At 44.5% G+C, this 19,287-nt stretch overlaps 1 protein-coding gene across 1 annotated transcript in view; it reads left to right on the forward strand.

Moving 5' to 3' along the window:
* The window catches only part of STAB2 (stabilin 2), a 182,860-nt gene that overhangs the window by 139,801 nt on the left and 23,772 nt on the right, over positions 1 to 19,287 (forward strand). Inside the window, 11 exon segments of the mRNA XM_049782948.1 lie at positions 154 to 279; positions 1,983 to 2,056; positions 3,615 to 3,686; positions 4,996 to 5,115; positions 6,942 to 6,989; positions 11,859 to 11,942; positions 13,406 to 13,552; positions 14,259 to 14,396; positions 16,098 to 16,157; positions 17,530 to 17,706; positions 18,915 to 19,004. Of these exon segments, the coding sequence (XP_049638905.1) occupies positions 154 to 279; positions 1,983 to 2,056; positions 3,615 to 3,686; positions 4,996 to 5,115; positions 6,942 to 6,989; positions 11,859 to 11,942; positions 13,406 to 13,552; positions 14,259 to 14,396; positions 16,098 to 16,157; positions 17,530 to 17,706; positions 18,915 to 19,004 (1,136 nt within the window).

The following is a 19,287-nucleotide window of genomic DNA, read 5'->3' on the forward strand; positions in this document are numbered from 1 at the left end:
GTTTGGTTGAATTCATCAGTGTGCCTTACATTCTTTTGAGTTCCCTATAGTTTATTAAGAACTATTTTGAAGTCTTCCTGTTTCTCAGAACTCAAGGAAACATTCTTCAATGGTATTGTCCCCACTTCCCTGCTCTGTCTCTCTCTTTTCTAGCAATCAATGCTTGTGCGACCAGCAATGGTGGCTGCTCTGCCAAGGCTTTCTGTAAGAGAACCACACCAGGAAAGCGGGTGTGTGTGTGCAAGGCAGGCTACACGGGGGATGGCATCGTATGCCTGGGTGAGTACATCTTTCCCTGCTGGGTGAGTGTGAAGAGTAGAGCCCTGGTTCCTGTCTTCCACCCTTGGAACAGAGCACTGAAAGGTAATTTCGGTTGACCTGCAGGAAGCGATGAGAATGTGGATGTGTGACCTCAGGGCCAGTAGGTGCAGGTGCAGATGGCTCAGAAACTCATGTTGGAAGGAACAAAGGGGACATTTCAAACAAAGAGGACTTTTTCTCCATGATGGACATGACTTCTTAAACATTTGTTAGTTGTTTTTATAATGCAACTATTAAAATGATATATTTGAAAGATATATATGTCTATATATACATACATGTAGTTTTTATCCTGGGGGCCAGAGTGATAGTATATTAGAAAGGGCACTTGCCTTGCATGTCACTGACCTGGCTTCAATTCCCGAGCATCCATGTGACTCCCCAAACCTACCAGGAGTCTTTTTATTGTTTATTTGTTTTAGCACCATACCCAGCAGTGCTCAGGGGTTAATCCTGACTCTGCATTCAGAAATCATTCCTGGCAGGCTCAGGGGACCATCTGGGGTGCCAGGGATTGAACCCGGGTCTTTCCCGGGTTGGTCACATACAAGGCAAACGCCTTACTGCTATGCTATTGCTCCAGCCAAGAGTCATTTCTGACTGAAGAGTCAACACTGCTGAGTGTGACTCAAAAAAGAAAATAAAAACATATTATTTATCCTTAAACGCCTGTACATATTTGAGATCAATACTAGACCTCACATAATCATGAAATTCAGTGAATTTATTATTGACTCAATACTTTAGCCACTATTCACATTCTGATCTTGCCAGATAACCAGTCATGTTCTTTTCTGACACCTGCCTACCAGCTCAGGGCCCAGCTGGAGCTGAGTTATAGGTTTAGTTGTCCCTTCAGTGCACATCATCAAGCATGTTTCCTCAGCCTTTTGGCCTTTCATGCCATTGGCAGTTTAAAATGTTGCACAGCATCCCCAATTTTCTTCTTTTGATAGCATGTCCTTCATTGGGGCAGTGGTCCTCAAACTATGGCCCGTGGGCCACATATTGTATTTGTATCTGTTTTGTTTCTTCATTGCAAAATAAGATATATGCAGTGTGCATAAGAATTCGTTCATTGGGAGCTGGGAAGGTGGCGCTAGAGGTAAGGTGTCTGCCTTGCAAGCGCTAGCATAGGACGGACCGCGGGTTCGATCCCCCGGTGTCCCATATGGTCCCCCCAAGCCAGGGGCGATTTCTGAGCGCATAGCCAGGAGTAACCCCTGAGCATCACCGGGTGTGGCCCAAAAAACAAAAAAAAAAAAAAAAAAGAATTTGTTCATAAGTTTTGTTTTTACTATAGTCAGACCCTCCAATGGTCTGAGGGACAGTGAACTGGCCCTCTGTTTATAAAGTTTGAGGACCCCTGATTTGGGGTTTGTCTGGAGTTTGGGATGGGGTTTATTTAAAGGATATACCCAGTGATGCTCAGGGTTTACTCATGACACTGAGATTACTCCTGGCAATGCTTAAGGGATTATAAGTGGTTCCAGTGATGGAACTTGTGCAAAACAAGCAAATTAGCCCCTGAACCAGCCCCCTGAACCACATCCCTTTGTTGGCTTGGCCCTTTTTCTTAGCTGTCCCAGCTGGTTCTTGGAAATTTCTTTACTTAGAAAAGGCTCAACTCTCATAGCAGGGCTTGGGATTTTGTTTTAAAGAGATCAACCCGTGTCTGGAGAATAATGGCGGCTGCCACCAGAATGCAGAGTGCACACAGACAGGGCCCAACCAGGTGAGTCAGCAGGGTCCCCAAGTGAGGCCTGAAGGAGCCAACCTCTAGGGAGCTGCAGGAGAAAAATCAATATATTCAGGGAAGTTCTGGAAGGGTTCGATAAGATGCTATTCTCTGGAAATGAGGAGAGAGACAAGGTTGGGGGAGGATTTAAGAGAACAGAACTTTTCTAGAAGTGGGTAGAACTGAGACAACACCACAGGGTTCCAAAAGCACCTAGAAGATCTCCAACAAGCCCACAGTCAGCCTCCAACTTGAGGTTCCAAGCTGCCCCACAACAGAACTTAATGTTTCTGGCTTCCTGTCCACCCAGTTTGCCTGATGCACTGAAGTCTATAGGGGTGTAGAGCAAAGCTAGGGAGAGACAGAAAAATTTTTAGCTCTCTCACAAGCATGGGAGGCGGGGGAGGCTGAGGCTCAGGGTCCCAAGCCCACCTGCCTTCAATCACATTGGGAGCCCACTGAGGGCTCAGGCAGAAAACCCAGTATAGATATACTGAGAGAACAGACAAGTCTTCAGGGAGTGCCTTCCTGGCTTTGTCAAGACATTCAAAGAAAAAGGTGTGTGTGTGTGTGTGTGTGTGTGTGTGTGTGTGTGTGTGTGTGTGTGTGTTTCCTCATCGGTATCATCAGGGTAGTCAATATCAAGTTTCTTTGCATCAATAGTCTGGACCCCACTCAAGTTCTTACCTAACCATGAGCTGCTGCTCTAAAGCCCTCCTGCTCCTCAAAGTCTGTGATGGGACAAGGAGTGGGGGCTGTCACTAAGGCCAGCGTGTGTCTGGTAAAGCTGCAACCTGATATCAGGGCCCTTCAAGAAGGGAAAGGGAGTAAGGTGAAGAGTGGTCTGGACAAAGGTTTTGCTTACAGGAGGCTGGGATTCATTCTGCCTGGCCTCAAGTAATTCCTGAGCTCAGAACCAGAAGTAGACCCCAATCTCTACTAGGTATGCCTACCTTTATATATATATATATATATATATATATATATATATATATATATATATATATATATATATAAAGAGACATTGAGGGATAATGAAAACTGGATTCTGTAATTGTAATGACAGCAATGGACCAAAACCAGCGCTCCTGTAGGAGAGAGCGAAGGGAGAACTGGGGGTGTGGGAGCAGGGGCAACTTTATGGTGACAAAGTGCAGTTGTATTTTCTCTCAGTTTACCTAGGCACATAGGATAGGGATGAATTACGCAGTCCCCTGCTTCTGCCAACAGGGTCCCCTTCCTCACTTTGAAGCTTACCCACTCCAGCCATGACTTCCTAGGCCAAACAGAGGCCTTGACTGCAGTTGAGGTGCAGTTGATCTGAGCATCCAGCATGATCCAGCATATTCCACTGGGCTGCCCAAAAAAAGGAAGGCTTCAGAGAAGGCAGAAACAGCTTCTGGAAAATAGTTTTTTGTGCTGTGTGGGAGCTCCCAGGACTAGTGAGAGATGGCCTACTAAGCTCAGAGGGAACTTGACATTCAGAACAAGACACTGTAGAAGTAATCCACTGAGAATTAATCACTGAGAAGTAATCCACTCGTGCCCCCTACAGGCTGTGTGTAACTGTCTGCCCAAGTATACCGGGGACGGCAGGTTCTGCATGCTCATCAACAGCTGCCTGACTGTGAGTACCATGGGCCTCTGGCATGGGCGCCTCCTCCCACTTGCCAGCCTTGCTCCACTCCTGCTCCAGGCCATTGCACTTGTGGCGCGCGCGCGCGCGCGCACACACACACACACACACACACACACACACACACACACACACACACACACACGATCATCTAGGATGTGTTCACCAAAAGCTCTGGAATGAAAGGGGGTGGGCAGTAGTGAAGGAAGATTTGTGTGGGGTGGGACCACTATGATTTTCTTTACTGAAAGGGTCAAGACCAAGCAAACCTAGGCCACACTGACCTGGGCTGGAGAGTGTGAAGTTCCCCCATCCCATTCGTAGAGACCAGGCAACCTCCCCAGCACCCACAGGGGATCATGTGGACTTGCCTTTGTGGGTTGTCCAGTAACCCAGACAGGGTAGTAGGTGGCTGGCACCTCGGTCCCTCAGTCCCTATTGGGGATTTGGGGGGGGGGGTTACAGTTCTGCTTTAGGGACAGAATACTTGGAGATGGAGCATTGAAACTGGAACACACAGTCTGCTGCTCTGACCTATGCTTGACGGCATGCCTTGGGGTCCCTGTTGCACCCATGATGCAGGATCCCCAGAGGAGATGCTCCCACAAGCCCCCTAGTTGGCCAGAGGCTTCAGCTCATGGCAAAAGACAGCCCGTGAACACCTCACACTCACACACACACACACACACACACACACATACACACACACACACGCACACCTAGACATGCAGGGACTTCCCTTGGCCTTCCAAATAAGAGTTGTCTTCTCAATTAACCCACTACCAATGTCAACTCTTATCACCAATGCTCCTGTACTCCATCATCCCCTACACCTACCACCTTGACAGGCACATTACAAAGTTCTGTGGTTGCAACTTGGATCTTATGTTTTCAGTGTTGTTGAGTCTGTGCTATAACTACACCACTCTCCATATCACTAAGATAACTGAGGTTCCAACTACTGGAACTACTGTTCTCTATTACTTCTCCTTCTCATATTCTTCCTTCCTGCCTTGATTTCTTTCCTTCTCTGTCCTTCTCCTCCCTAGGCTCTGAATGTCATGAGTGATCTAGGCACCCCCCCTTTACTACACTACATTTCCTCACCAGTTATTCTACATGCCACACATAAGTGTGCTCATCCTGTGTTTGTCTTCCTTCCTCTGGCTGACTTCACTCAACTAGTTCCAACCACGTTGCAGCAAAGTGAATGATTTCATCATTCCTCGTAACTGTGTAGTATTCCACTGTGTATAAATACCTTACTCTCCCTCCCCTATCCCCTTGGAAATCTTGCCAGAATAACGGCGGCTGCAGTCAGTTTGCCACCTGCAACCACACGGGGTTGGATGAGAAGACCTGCACTTGCAAGCCCAACTATGTGGGGGATGGATTCACCTGCCGGGGGAATATCTACCAGGTAAGGATGGGCACATCTGGGGGCCGGGCAGTGGCGCTAAAGGTAAGGTGCCTGCCTTGCCTGCGCTAGCCTTGGACAGACCGCGGTTCGATTCCCCCGGTGTCCCATATGGTCCCCCAAGCCAGGAGCAACTTCTGAGCGCATAGCCAGGATAACCCCTGAGCGTTACTGGGTGTGGCCCAAAAACCAAAAAAAAAAAAAAAGGATGGGCACATCTCCAGAAAGCAGAATCCACATGTTACTATCCTCCAAACAGGTAGCTAGAGGATGGATGAGTTTTATAACCTGCAAAGCTCCATTAGTTGTAGTAGCAGGTAAGGAGCTTGCCCTGAATACAGCTGACCTGGGTTAAGTCCCAGCAGCCCATATAGGTCCTCAAACACCACCGAAAGTGACCCATGAATGCAGAGCCAGAAGAAAGCCTTAAGCACTGCCAGGTGTGGTCCCAAAGCCCAACAATTTAAACTGAAAACAAAAGAAAAAATTCTTAAAGTGCAACAGCTTCTGGAAAGTACTGGACCTTTCTTGGGTCAGTCGATGTGGAAAGGCTTTAATACTCACAGAGAGGGGCCAGAGCAGTGGCACAAGTGGTAAGGCATCTTGATGCCTTGCCAGCGCTAGCCTAGGATGGACCGCAATTCAATCCCCCAGCGTCCCATATGGTCCCCCAAGCCAGAAGCAATTTCTGAGTGGATAGCCAGGAGTAAGCCTTGAGTGTCACCAGGTGTAGTCCAAAAACCAAGAAAAAAGAAAGAAAGAGAGAGAGAGAGAAAGAAAGAGAGAAAGAAAGAAAGAAAGAAAGAAAGAAAGAAAGAAAGAAAGAAAGAAAGAAAGAAAGAAAGAAAGAAAGAAAGAAAGAAAGAGAGAGAGAGAGAGAGAGAGAGAGAGAAAGAAAGAAAGAAAGAAAGAAAGAAAGAAAGAAAGAAGAAAGGAAAGAAAGAAAGAAAGAAAGAAAGAAAGAAAGAAGAAAGAAAGAAAGAAAGAAAGAAAGAAGAAAGAAAGAAAGAAAGAAAGAAAGAAAGAAAGAAAGAAAGAAAGAAAGAAAAGAAAGAAAGAAAGAAAGAAAGAAGAAAGAAGAAAGAAAGAAAGAAAGAAAGAAAGAAAGAAAGAAAGAAAGAAAGAAAGAAAGAAAGAAAGAAAGAAAGAAAGAAAGAAAGAAAGGAAAGAAAGAAAAGAAAGAAGAAAGAAAGAAGAAGAAAGAAAGAAAGAAAGAAAGAAAGAAAGAAAGAAAGAAAGAAAGAAAGAAAGAAAGAAAGAAAGAAAGAAAGAAAGAAAGAAAGAAAGAAAGAAAGAAAAAGACAGAAAGAAAGAAAGAAAGAAAGAAAGAAAGAAAGAAAGAAAGAAAGAAAGAAAGAAAAGAAAGAAAGAAAGAAAGAAAGAGAAAGAAAGAAAGAAAGAAAGAAAGAAAGAAAGAAAGAAAGAAAGAAAGAAAGAAAGAAAGAAAGAAAAAGAAAGAAGAAGAAAAAGAAAGAAAGAAGAAAGAAAGAAAGAAAGAAGAAAGAAAGAAGAAAGAAAGAGAAAGAAGAAAGAAAGAAAGAAAGAAAGAAAGAAAGAAAGAAAGAAAGAAAGAAAGAAAGAAAGAAAGAAAGAAAGAAAGAAAGAAAGAAAGAAAGAAAGAAAAGAAAAGAAAAGAAAAAAGAAAAGAAACTCACAGGAGGGCCACCTGGTTCTCTGATTCTCAGTTGCTAATGCTGGGCAGGGCTCGTGGATTGTCTTCTTGTGCCAGCCTGGCCCATGCCTCAAGCCTCCCAGAAGCTATCTACAACCCACACCATGCAGGAGGGAATCCAGGGCACAAAATGAATTAGCTGTATCTTCTTTTCCAGGAGCTCCCAAAGAACCCGAAGACATCCCAATACTTCTTCCAGTTGGTGGTAAGAATGAGTTCATCTGTGTCTCTGTAATAGAATAAAGATCCATTCATCTGGAGGTGGGTGTTTGGGCTGCTCCCAGATTCTGGTTACTGCATTACTGCACACTTAATGAGACATTTATTCCAGGTAAAGGGGCTGAGCCCGTGTTGGCAAAATTACTCCAAATTACTCTGTGGTGATTCATCCTCTGATTCAGCACCAGTGTGCCTGTCAATTATATCAATAAAATCAAAGTCCACCTATGAAGTTAGTACAGGTGGTTGTTCACTCGTGGTCAGTATAGGAGTCGGGCTGTGTGTTTCTTTTTTCTTTTTGGTTTTTGGGCCATACCCGGCAGTGCTCAGGGGTTACTACTGGCTGTCTGCTCAGAAATAGCTCCTGGCAGGCACAGGGGACCATAAGGGACACCGGGATTCGAACCAACCACCTTAGGTCCTGGATCGGCTGATTGCACGGCAAACACCGCTGTGCTATCTCTCCGGGCCCAGGCTATGTGTTTCTAAATCTTTGTCTTGAGCGAGCCCGAGTGTTTGCAGGATAAAAGCCTTTATTTATTTTTTTTTTACAACTTTATTATCCAACTTTATTAGTAAAGAAACCAAGCCAGAAAAAGAAATAAGATTTAACTGTCAGTCATGCCGACCCTGCAAAATGATTTTGCTGTTTAGTTTAAATAATTTAATTTGCCATACTTTAATATCTAGGAGAGATATGTATAAGATATATGCATCATATTAGTCCAGAAATGGAACAGATTGAAAATACTAATACTTCACAATAGAGACGTATTTTGAAACTATTTGGTTACATTGAAAATCGAGGTACTCTTTTTTTAATATTTATTTTGACCATATTGGCTTACATATCTTTCACAGTAGTATTTTAGGTACATATTAACATTGAATCAGGGGAATTCCATCACCAAATTTGTCCTCCCTCCACCCCCGTTCCCATCCTGCAACCCATATCCCCCACCCTCACCCCCCAGGTTGCTAGAATAAGTGGTCCCCTCTGTGTCTAGCTTACTACTTAGTGATCATATATCTGTTTGATCCTATTACCCCCCCCCTTATTTCCCCCTCTATTTGAGAGGTGGAGCTAGATAGTTCAAGTTATGTGGTTTTGTTTGAAGGAAAGAAAAGCAATAAAATGGGGTAAAAATCAAATAAGCTGAGAATGGGCAGAGTCTAGAGGCTCTCAACCTCAGTTTGAGAGAGGACAGAAAAAAAGGTAATTGAAACACCACAACAATACAAAAAGAAATATCAAATAAAATATCCAGTGAGAGACTGGAGAGATAGCATGGAGATAAGACGTTTGCCTTTCATGCAGAAAGTCATTGGTTCAAATCCCGGCACCCCATATGGTCCCCCATGCCTGCCAGGAGTGATTTCTGAGTGTGGAGTCAGGAGTAACCCCTGAGCACTACCAGGTGTGACCCCTCCCCCCAAAAAAAATATCCAGTGAGCACTACAGCAATAAAGACAAGCACCACAGAATAGTCCTAGTCCTGAAATAAAACAATGCCGGAGTGCAAAAAGAAAGAGAAAGATAAAATAAAGTAAAATAAAATTGGAGGTATCAACTTCAATATCTACACCAAAACAAAGAAGTCAAAAAATTAAAAAAAATAATAATAAAAAATAATAATAAAATAAATAAATAGATATAGAAGTAGATAAAAAAAGAATTATTGGGGCCGGGCGGTGGCGCTAGAGGTAAGATGCCTGCCTTGCCTGCGCTAGCCTTGGATGGACCGCGGTTCGATCCCCCGGCGTCCCATATGGTCCCCCAAGCCAGGAGCGACTTCTGAGCGCATAGCCAGGAGTAACCCCTGAGCGTCACCGGGTGTGACCCAAAAACCAAAAAAAAAAAAAAGAATTATTTTGTGCTTTTTTTCCCTCCCCCTGCATAGGCACAGTAACTATTGGGGTATTAGAGAGGGACTTCCCTTGGCCTAGGAGATACATGGGATTAACTACAGACTCCTTACATGTTTATTTACTTTCCCCTCGGTGCTTTTGTGGTGTATGGAAGACTTCTGCTTTGTCATGGATGGTAAAATTAGACCTCTGTATCTAAGATCCTGGTGTCTGTACAGGTCAAGGAATGGAGCTTATGATGAAGTCTTTCTTTGTGGTTCTAGCAGTTCTGTTTCTTCAGTGTCATTTTAGTCCATCTTCTGTAGTTGGTGGTCTTGGTTAATATGCTGCTCCTAGGATGGAGCCTGGGATAGAGTCTTTCATTATGTTTCCAGAAGACCCGTTCAGTTGCAATGGTCTCAGTCAGGCCTCTAAAATTAGGCCAGCCTTTATTTTTTGTAGTGGGAGATGATCTACCAGTTTGCACTTGGGCCTGAGTATGCATAGGACAAAGGCCTTATTTTCTGTAGTAGGAGATTCACTATTCCTTATCCTTTATCCCTTAATACCCAGCAAATCAATAAGCTCAGCAGGACAATATTCACCAATATTTAAATTCCAAAAATGATCAAGCATAAATACAGGACAGGAGGGACAATTATGTAACTATATACTTTCATTTGCAATGTGGACCACAGCCAACCTAAAGCGAAAACTTTACACAACGCCAAACAAATCTACTTGAAACAAGGTGGCATAATCCATGCAATTAATTGCATAGGCCATCTTAAAATTTCTGAGAGAGAGAGTTCCAAATATTTCACTTATTATTGATGAGGGTTCGGTTGCAGTCTGTTAGAGTACCAGTTGAAGGGTCATGTTCTCTAGGAGATTGATTGAGGTTTGATTCCCACCAAGCTTCCAGACAGGAAAGACAGTTCCCATTCCCCTGTCCAATTAGGTAAGGGGAACAGTTCCAGTTGTAAAGATCCACAAGAAATAATTCACACAGTGGAGAAGTACAAGAATGGGTTTAGGAAATCCAGTGCTCAAGCAAGGAATTCAAACCAGTCAAGCTTTCTGCTCCTCAGAAGGAGCACAGCTCAGTGGAAGAAGACCGAAGAATGAGCCCCAGCTTTCCTCAGACCCCTGCTTTTATAACAAGAATGAGGTCCCACCCTAGGGTGGAAGAAGAAAACCAATTAAAGGATAATCCAATACTATCACCAGATCACACCCTAAGGTAGAGTACAATTATTAATTAGAGTAGGATCAGTAACCCAACACAAAATTAGCATCATTGTCCACCAGGTGTGCCTCCACATCACCTGGGACTGGGCAAAGTAGACTATAAGCCCCTTGAGCTTTGCTGAGAAGACCTCCAAAATAATAATGATGATGATAGTAACAATAAAATCTAGTTGCCAGCAGACCATAGAAAGAAGCAGCATTGCTAGAGCCAGCAGTTAACTCTTTAAATCTGACGCATTTTTTAAACCGATATATATTCGTATTCATATCATGTATGTTCACACATGTATATTCATACATACATAATATCATGTTCCAAATATGTTTATGCATAAAAATTACAAAAGAACAAAATTATTATAATTGTATATAATTAAATATAATTAATATAATTAAATAAAATTATTTAAAAATCTAGAAGGGTGCTGGAGTTATAGCACAGCAGTAGGGCATTTGCCTTGCTTACAGCTGACCAGGACGAACCTGTGTAGGATCCTTGGCATCCCATATGATCTCCTAAGCCTGCCAGGGGTGATTTCTGAGCACAAAGCCAAGAGTAACCCCTGAGCACCACTGGGTGTAGCCAAAAAAAAAAAATATCTAGAAGAAAAATGTAAATAACCCCTAGCATTGGCAAGAGAACAATTAGAATGGATGAGCAAACTAATTAGAAAGTGAGGTAAACAACTAATATTTTATTAGTAGTATTACTGCAGTTATAAAAACGTGTACTTGTGAGGGGCTGAAGAGATAGTACAGTGGTAGAGCATTTGCCTTGCATGAGGCCGATCCAAGACAGAAGGTGGTTTGAATCCCGGTATTCCATATGGTCCTCCGAGCCTGCCAAGAGCGATTTCTGAGTGCAGAGCCAAGAGTAACCCCTGGAAGCCACCGGGTGTGACCCTCCCCCCCCAAAAAAAGTGTGCCTGTGAACAAGATGCCAGGAAAGAATACCTTACAAACAATAGGGATGGGGGGTCAGAGAGATAGTACAGTGAGTAGGTCACTTGTCTTGCACGTGCCAACAAGGGTTTAATCCCCAGAACCCCATATGGTCCCTTAAGTATGCCATAAGAACCTGACTGCAGAGCCAGGAGTAAGCCTGAGCTTCACCAGGTATGGCCCAAATATTCCAAATAAACAAATAGAAAAAGAAAGCAAGGGTAATTTCTAAGTAGTAAATCATGGGTAGTTGTTGCACTTTCAAATATTTATTAGAATAAGCCAATATAGTGACCAGGTTTTCCTTTAAAAAAAAAACTGTAGAGCCAGAGAGATAGCATAGCAGTAGGGTGTTTGCCTTGCATGCAGCCAATTCAGGATGGGTGGCAGTTCGAATCCTGGAATCCCTTATGGTCCCTCGAGCCTGCCAGGAGCGATTGCTGAGCAATACCAGGTGTGACCCAAAAACTAAAATAAAAATAAATAGATAACATTTAAAAAAAAAACAACTCAGGGCCAATGGAGTAGGATACTTGCCTTGCACACAGTTAATCTTAATTGGATCCCCAGAACCTCATACACGCCCCCAAACGCATGAATGACCAGAGCGACTCCGAATCAGAGCTGGGTATGGCCCAAATAACAAGTCATTGACAAGTAGTCAATGACTGAATCTTAGCCACACTGAAAAATAGTCTCTCTGTTGGGTATTTACATCCCACTACCCTCCCTCCTCTCTCACTGCTGGAGGTCTGTTCTGCACACATGTAGATATCTGACTCATGTTCCTGCCACCCACCCTCCACCCCTGTAGCATCATTCCGTGCGAGAACTGGTGGAATTGGGTCCCTTCACTGTCTTTGCGCCTTTGTCTGCAGCCTTCGATGAAGAACCCAGGGTAAGCATGAAGCCATGGGCGGATGGAGGAGGTTTGGGACTGGGACTGTGCATGGAACCAGAGCAGCAATGGGTCCGCATGCTTGAGACAAGTACTAGAGATGTTTCTAGGCAGAAGACTTGAGAGCGACTGAGCAGCAAGGAAGGAAGTGGCTTCTGTTCAGGACAGGAACCCCTTTAGTCAAGTGATATGATATGGAGGTGACCACTAGCCACACATCCTCTAAGGAACATTTCTGAATAGGGCAAGAGGCTTGAAAAGGTCAATAATTCCTCAATGACCCAAAACTCCCATAGACGAAAAGAAAAGAGAAATTTGAAAGGAAGAGAGGGAGGGAGAAAAAAAAGAGGAAGAAAAAAGGAGGGAAAATAGGAAGGAAGTATCAAAGGCATCTAAATAGACTATTTATTTCTTGGAGAATGTATCAGAGCCTTCATTGTAACATTAACTGAGACTTTTTGTGTTGCATTAACCATTAGTAAGAATATAACAAATTTTTTGTGAATGTGCCAGACGCTTGTAGGTCCAGGCCAAGATGAGATCACTTTGTCTCCATGGCAACCAGTAACCAAGTGTTATTTTATCCCCCTCTGCTCTTGAAGACAGAGACAGTAGCTTGCCCAGGTCCCATGACTAGCCACACTGGTGTAGTCAAGTGTGGCACCCACAACCTCTGTCCTCTTGAACAGCACACACTCCGGCAGATATTTGGGACATCAGCAAAATCAGCCAAAATGGAATGAGAACTAATGTTTGAAAAAATGTTGATATGTAATAGCTGTTTTATTTAAAGCTTCCAAGGAGCTACCATGAAACACTGAGAATCCTGCAATTTTTTAAATCCAGATCTTTGCAGTTAATAATGTCTTCTGAGGGCGAGAGAGAGAGAGAGAGAGAGAGAGAGAGAGAGAACAAAGCTTAAGGAGCTTGTCTTGTATACAACTACCCCAGATTCAATCCCCAGCAATGCATGTGGTCCCAGAACACCTTCAGGAGTGATCCCTGGACACAGAGTCTGGAGTAAGCCCTGGGCACAACTAGATGTGTCCCAAAACTCAAAGCATAATAACAACTACAACAACAACAACAATGCATTTGATTTACCAATAAAGAGCCTGATGGTCTTTCCATATCACAGGGTCTGGCCTGAGGCAGACTAGGCAATAATCCCAGAATTTCTCAAAAGAAAAATCACCTCTCACGTGGTATCTCCCAGAATTTAGGGGCTAAGGGAACCACAAGTTCCCTTCTCCTTGGAATCTTTCCAGTAGAAGCAAGCAGGGAAGCAGGGTCCTGTCCCCTTGATGTCTGGACCACCTCCATCCTGGAACCCAGACTACAAGCCCACCTGCCTGTCCTCTGATGAGCTGCAAGAGGGGATGGGGATAGGGAGGAGGAGACAGAGGCAGAGGGAGCACTGGAGTGCTGAGTGCTGACTGGCACATACTGACCTTCAATTCCAGATTAGCAACTGGAGCAAACAGGGTCTGATGGCTCAGGTTCTTCGGTACCATATAATCGGCTGCCACCAGCTGTCCCTGGAAACCTTAAAACTGACCCCAAATGCCACCTCCCTCCAAGGAGATTCCCTAGTCATCTCTGTGTCTCAGGTAAGAGGCCACTTCAGGAAGGTGCATGTGCTCTTGGCCCTCTCTGTTCCTTTCCCTCTGAATCAGACTAAAACTGACAAACTAACCACTATTGAGTGATTCTGTATGCAATAACCTGGCTAAGGATTTATATGTACTTGGTACTTTAACCCCAAAATAACCTCAGAACACAAACAGTTTCACACACACACACACACACACACACACACACACACACACACACACACACGAGCATGCGACAGGGAATTCAAACCTAGCACCAAGGTAGCTGAGGTTGGCAGGATCAACTTTGGCAACATTGATTAAAAACTGGAGAAGAAATTTCTTGCCCAAGATACTTAATTCTGCTGCTTGTCACCTTCCCCACAACAGAGAAACAAATGACCAAGTGTGTAGTGGGGTAAAGAGGGAGGTACTGGGAGTTGAGAGAACGCACCTGGAAGAGAAGCCAACTTTGACCTACTTGTTATTTTAGTTTGGTACAAATGACAATTGATTCTGGGCTACTAACTTTTCCTAGTGAAAATTACACTTTTATCTCTGGTGTTGTTTCATAGTCATAATGAAAAATGATCTCCAGTAACTTGGAGCTTCAGAGCTTTCCCACAGCTCTTCTAAAATTCCAGTTCAAGTCCAAGCTGAAGATTTAGCATGCCAAAAGCAGCATTTCTGTGCCCCTCTTCAGGCTCTGTTTTGGTTCTTTTAGGACATGGTGTATATCAATAATAAAGCAAAAATCATATCCAGTGACATCATCAGCACCAATGGAATCATCCACATTGTAGACAAGTTGCTGACTCCCCAAAACTTCCTCATCACCCCTAATGCTTCTGGAAGGATTGTGGTGAGTGAAATCATGAGGAACCTGGGATACCCTGAACCTACACTCTCAATTCAGAGATTCAGGAACATGGTTGTGAAACATTTTAATGTTGCTTCCTTACTCTCAATCAACTACTAAAAGCTCGGTTAATATGAATCTTAGCAAGAAGTCTATTGCAAATAGAAATTGTATACATTTTTCTTTGGTATTCATCCGGCCTGTAGTGTTGCATGGATTCAGAAAATGAAAATATTGAAGGATGATACTTAGATAGATCAGGTAGAAAGGTGTGACCCCCGGAGGCCCCTGCCCGAAGAATTGGGGAGTCACGAAGTTATTCGAGAGTCACGAAGAGGATCCAGAGGATCCGACCTGAAATGAAAAGAGGGGCTGGGAAAATAATGAGACTCAAGGTGAGGGTCCGATCAAGAGTCCACTTTAATGAGGGAGAAACAAGCTTATATACCATGAGCAAAACAAAGAAGATAGGGGGTGGTAATTTTCCACAGGAACATTCTGTTTTTTAAAGTTAAAGTTTACAGAGCTATTATCTTTTAACCATAAACTATACGTTGTTTTTCAGCTAGGTCCCTTGCAGTTGTTTTTCAGCTAGGTCCCTTGCAACAGAGTTTCAGATCTAGTCTTAACACAAGCCTGTTTACACATATCTTTACTGAAGCATATTGTGGTTTATGCTTAAGCCCTTTTCTGTTAGGTCCAGGGGGGAGGAAGTGCCTGCAAGCTGCAGTGTGTAGCTTGTCACGTAGTTTTAACTCAGGCATCAGAGACTCCATTTTGCTCTCTAACTGAAGGGCCTCCAACAGAAAGGTAGATGGATGGATGGTTATACAGATAACACTAAAATTGAAATTTCACCTCATTCAACAGAAAAGACTTTTGTCATTTTTCTTGACTGTTTTTTTCCATGGCAAATGGGAGAAACCACTAAACTTATTAAACCAAAAGGGGGTCACTGCACATATGAAGTATGAAGTACATCCCCAGTTCTGTGGCAGAACGGAAATACATCCCCAGTTCTGTGGCAGAAGGGAAATACACACACACACACACACACACACACACACACACACACACACACACACACACAGCCTTATCTCAAGGGTGCTTTGAAACGGCTCTGCTAATGCAGCTGGCTCCAGCCACAAACCAGGGACATCAGAGAGTCTGGACACCAAGTGCCTTCTCTGTGTACTATTGGAAGCCACTTCCTGTCAGTAGCCCCTACTTTTTCTTGCTGTTCCCTCTTCTGCTCCATGACTCTTGGAGAGTAAGTGACGAAAACACTTATATCTAAAGCTCTGCTGCAAGGCATTCTGGGAGAAAGTCATGATTATCCTTCTAGCTTCTGGAATGTTGAGGTCTGGAAACAAGGAGCAGGGAATGGTGCAAATGAATCTACCGTACCTGTCACATTATCTGACCTCTGTTTTATTCCATTGGCCTTTTATTAAAGTGCTTTTGTGAAAACTGGAGAGCTAGTGTAGTGGATAAGGTAGGTGCCTCGCATGTGGTTGACTTGGGCTCAATCTCAGGCATTGCATATTGTCCCATGAGCCCCACCAGCAATGAGCACAGAATCAGAAGTAAACCCTAAGCATCACATCACCAGTGTGACCCCAAAACAAACAAAAACAATGATTTAAAAGCATTCTGAGATCTGTAGGAAGAAAAGTTTCATTCCCACTCCTCTTATCTTTGCAGCAAAACCTTACAACAATGGCAAACAACTACGGATATGGCAAATTCAGCAGCTTAATTAAGGTAACATAAACCTCAGAGAGGGCCAGATAGATGGTCAAAGGGCCAGAACACAAGCTGTGCATGTGGGGAGCCCTGGGTTTGATTCTTTCACACTTCATAGCCCAAAATGTCAAACAAAAACAATTTTTCAATCCTCAGAAAAGAGTTTTCCCAAGAGGATGTACTATCTAAAGAGGTTTGTTTGGAAGGTTTTGGGATTTGGTTTATTTGGTCTGTTTTGCTTTGGGGTACTCTCAGGCCTGTGTGGGGCATGTGCTAGTAAGTCCTGGTTTATTTCCAAAATATTGCTTTGTAATGTAGCTTGACTGAGTCCACACAGAAGCATTGAGAGCTGGAGCAAGAAGTGGATTAAGAATGAGCTTCCCCTTAATGAGATGCTTTACCAGCTTCATAAAGAAGGGGATCATAATGCAGAGTTGGGGTCTCAGCCTGGAAAATAGAAATGCATAAAGAAGCTTCAGTTCAAACCAAGACTTCAGAGAACAGTGGGGGCTGTAGGGGATGGGTGGAGCATGGTATCTTTTGACGTTCCTTATCCACCACCTGCCCCAAGGAGCCTCTGAGGGTATAAAGGTGAGGGTGCCCCTCACGCAACCCTCATTACACAGTCTATGAACCTCTGCCTAACAGCTATTTCTAGAATTATCTGAGGTTCAGGCTTCCAAGCAGATGTTACAGAAATGGTAGCTTCAAGATATTCTACTCAAGAAACACTCCATCAATGTGAAAGAATCTTTGTTCCCAAATGGTAGAGTGACCCCAATTTTGAGCATTAGAACAGGTTTTGCCAGTGATCCAACGTCACTAGGGTCCAGAGACCTCAGAGGATTGCTGGGACATCACAGGCCAAATACCCTGGCACTGCCAGCTCATCACAACCTCTCAGAGCCCCTGCCCACTCATCTGACAGTGTCTGCTTTGATTCTCTGGGGTTTAGGAATCTTCTAAACACATAGGAATACCTGGTCATACCAGGTTCACTCTTCAAAACAAATATGGAAATCCAGAAATTAAAACTGATTTCAGCAGAAAGAAGCAGTAGCCCCCAAAAGCTGATTTTTCCATCAGTAATTCAGAATTTGACGTTCTATTCTGTTTTCTACATAATTGAGGGTACTTTCCACAGCTAGAGTGTAAACAGTTTCTAGTTTCAGGCTGGGCCACCAAAGTCCTGGCATGACCTGGTATCGACAGGCCCACAGAGAAAGATCAATAGGCTTTGCATGTAGGAGACCTGGGTTCAAGCCCAGCAGCAAGCACTAGGAGTAGCCCCTAAACACTGTCCCACCTCACAAATAAAAATCAAGGACTTTTGTAGGCACGATGTCTGACCTCTGCACTGTGCCACTAGTCACCAGCCACCTTGTTCCAGGACTTGGGCCTGCTGGATCTGATCACCGATCCCATGCACACCCCTGTCACTCTCCTTTGGCCCAATGATCGTACCCTGCAAGCCCTGCCCCGTGAGAAGCAGGATTTCCTGTTCAATCCAGACAACAAGGACAAGCTGAAGGAATATCTCAAGTTCCACGTGATCCGGGATGCCAAGGTATTAGCTCCCCACAGACCGGAGCATCCCCTCAGACTGTGTTTATGGAGGATAGAAAGTGGGGATGGAGACTTCACACAAAGAACTGGCCTTGTCATGTCTCCATATCCAAGGTTTGGTCTCCAATAGCTGACCCCTGCAGGAGGCTATGTCCTGTTCTGTCTCTCCAGAGTGCCTTGATTTCTTCTCTAACTTACATTCTCAAGAGCCTCTGTACCAGGCTCCTCTCTCTTTCTGGCTTCATAGAGTACTTGGTGCCCACAATGTTTCTCTAGCCCCACGAACTCTTCACTTGGGCTGTGAAAGTCTTAGGACTTAGGTCAAGGGTGGCTCTATGTAGCTTCATGTAGGAATAAGGCACTCCAGATCCAGCAGGACCCCTTCCCTCCTAGAGTCTGTTCCAAACACTCTGTCCAGCTGTCCTCTTTCTGTGTTTGGTCTCTCAGCATCTTCTCTCCTCACTTCTTGTTTTTATTTGAGGGGGAAAGAGACAGGTCCACAGCTGACAGTGCTTGGGGCTATTCCTGGCTCTGCTCTGGCAGTGTTTGGGACCATATGCAGTTTTTTGGGATTGAAAGAGCGATGCAAGGCAAGTACCTTGCCCCTGGACCATTTCTCCAACACTCCTCTCCTCAATTTTAAGGACTCAGGCTACCCTGCAGGACCTCAGCCTAACTCATTCATCAGCCATGGCTTTATAACCAGAGCCTTCATGTTCTGAGGCTAGGAGATCTGGAGTCAGCAGAACCTGGGCTGACATACAGGCTGTCATAAAGCCCTAAGCCCTTTGCCTAACATTGGTTCCCTGCACCAAAGTGACACCTTCCAGGGTCTCTGGGCATTGGGAGGGTGAGGACAGAAGAGGACCAATGGACCTCAGCAATGGTACATTGGGCAGGGCTCTTGCCTTGCACAGACTGGCCCAAGTTCTATTCCCAGCATCCATTTATGGTCCCCCAAACCTACCAGGAGTGGTCTCTGAGTGCAGGGTCAGGAGTAAGCATTGAACAAGGTCCCCCCAAAAAGAAAGGGGACCAGCAAGGTGGTCTCTACCTGACTGGGGTAAGTCCTGTGGGTTCTCCCACTTGCTGCTAACACTGGAGTCATGAACCTAAAACTCAGTCACTGTACCCAGTGCTGTGGGCTAAGCCTCCACAAGCCTGACCAGCCCTGCATGGTGTCTGGATGTGTGGCCTTTGCTCCTCCAGGTTCTTGCCGCGAACCTGCCCCGGGCAGATGCCTGGAAGACTCTTCAGGGCTCAAAGCTAAGAGTGAAGTGTGGAGTGGGTGGCCAACTGGTGAGTCTTGTCCCTGGGAGTCTGAGGGGGGGAGCCCTGGCCCTCCCAGAACAGTGAGCACCCTACCCCTGGGGCAGAGAGGAGTCTGCACAATCCTGAGAAATTGGGGCTGCCCAATTGGGGGAAGCAACTTTGAGCTGATTTGGGCATTCAAATTGGGGCGTCTGAAGATGTGCTGAAGTGGGGGTGGCCTAAGAGTTACTCATGACACATCTCAGCCAACCTGGCGATCTCCTCCGAAACCTTAGAACATGCTACTGCTCAGTATAGTTGGGTCCCCGGC

Source organism: Suncus etruscus, chromosome 11, assembly GCF_024139225.1.
Source record: "Suncus etruscus isolate mSunEtr1 chromosome 11, mSunEtr1.pri.cur, whole genome shotgun sequence".
Lineage (NCBI taxonomy): Eukaryota > Metazoa > Chordata > Mammalia > Eulipotyphla > Soricidae > Suncus > Suncus etruscus.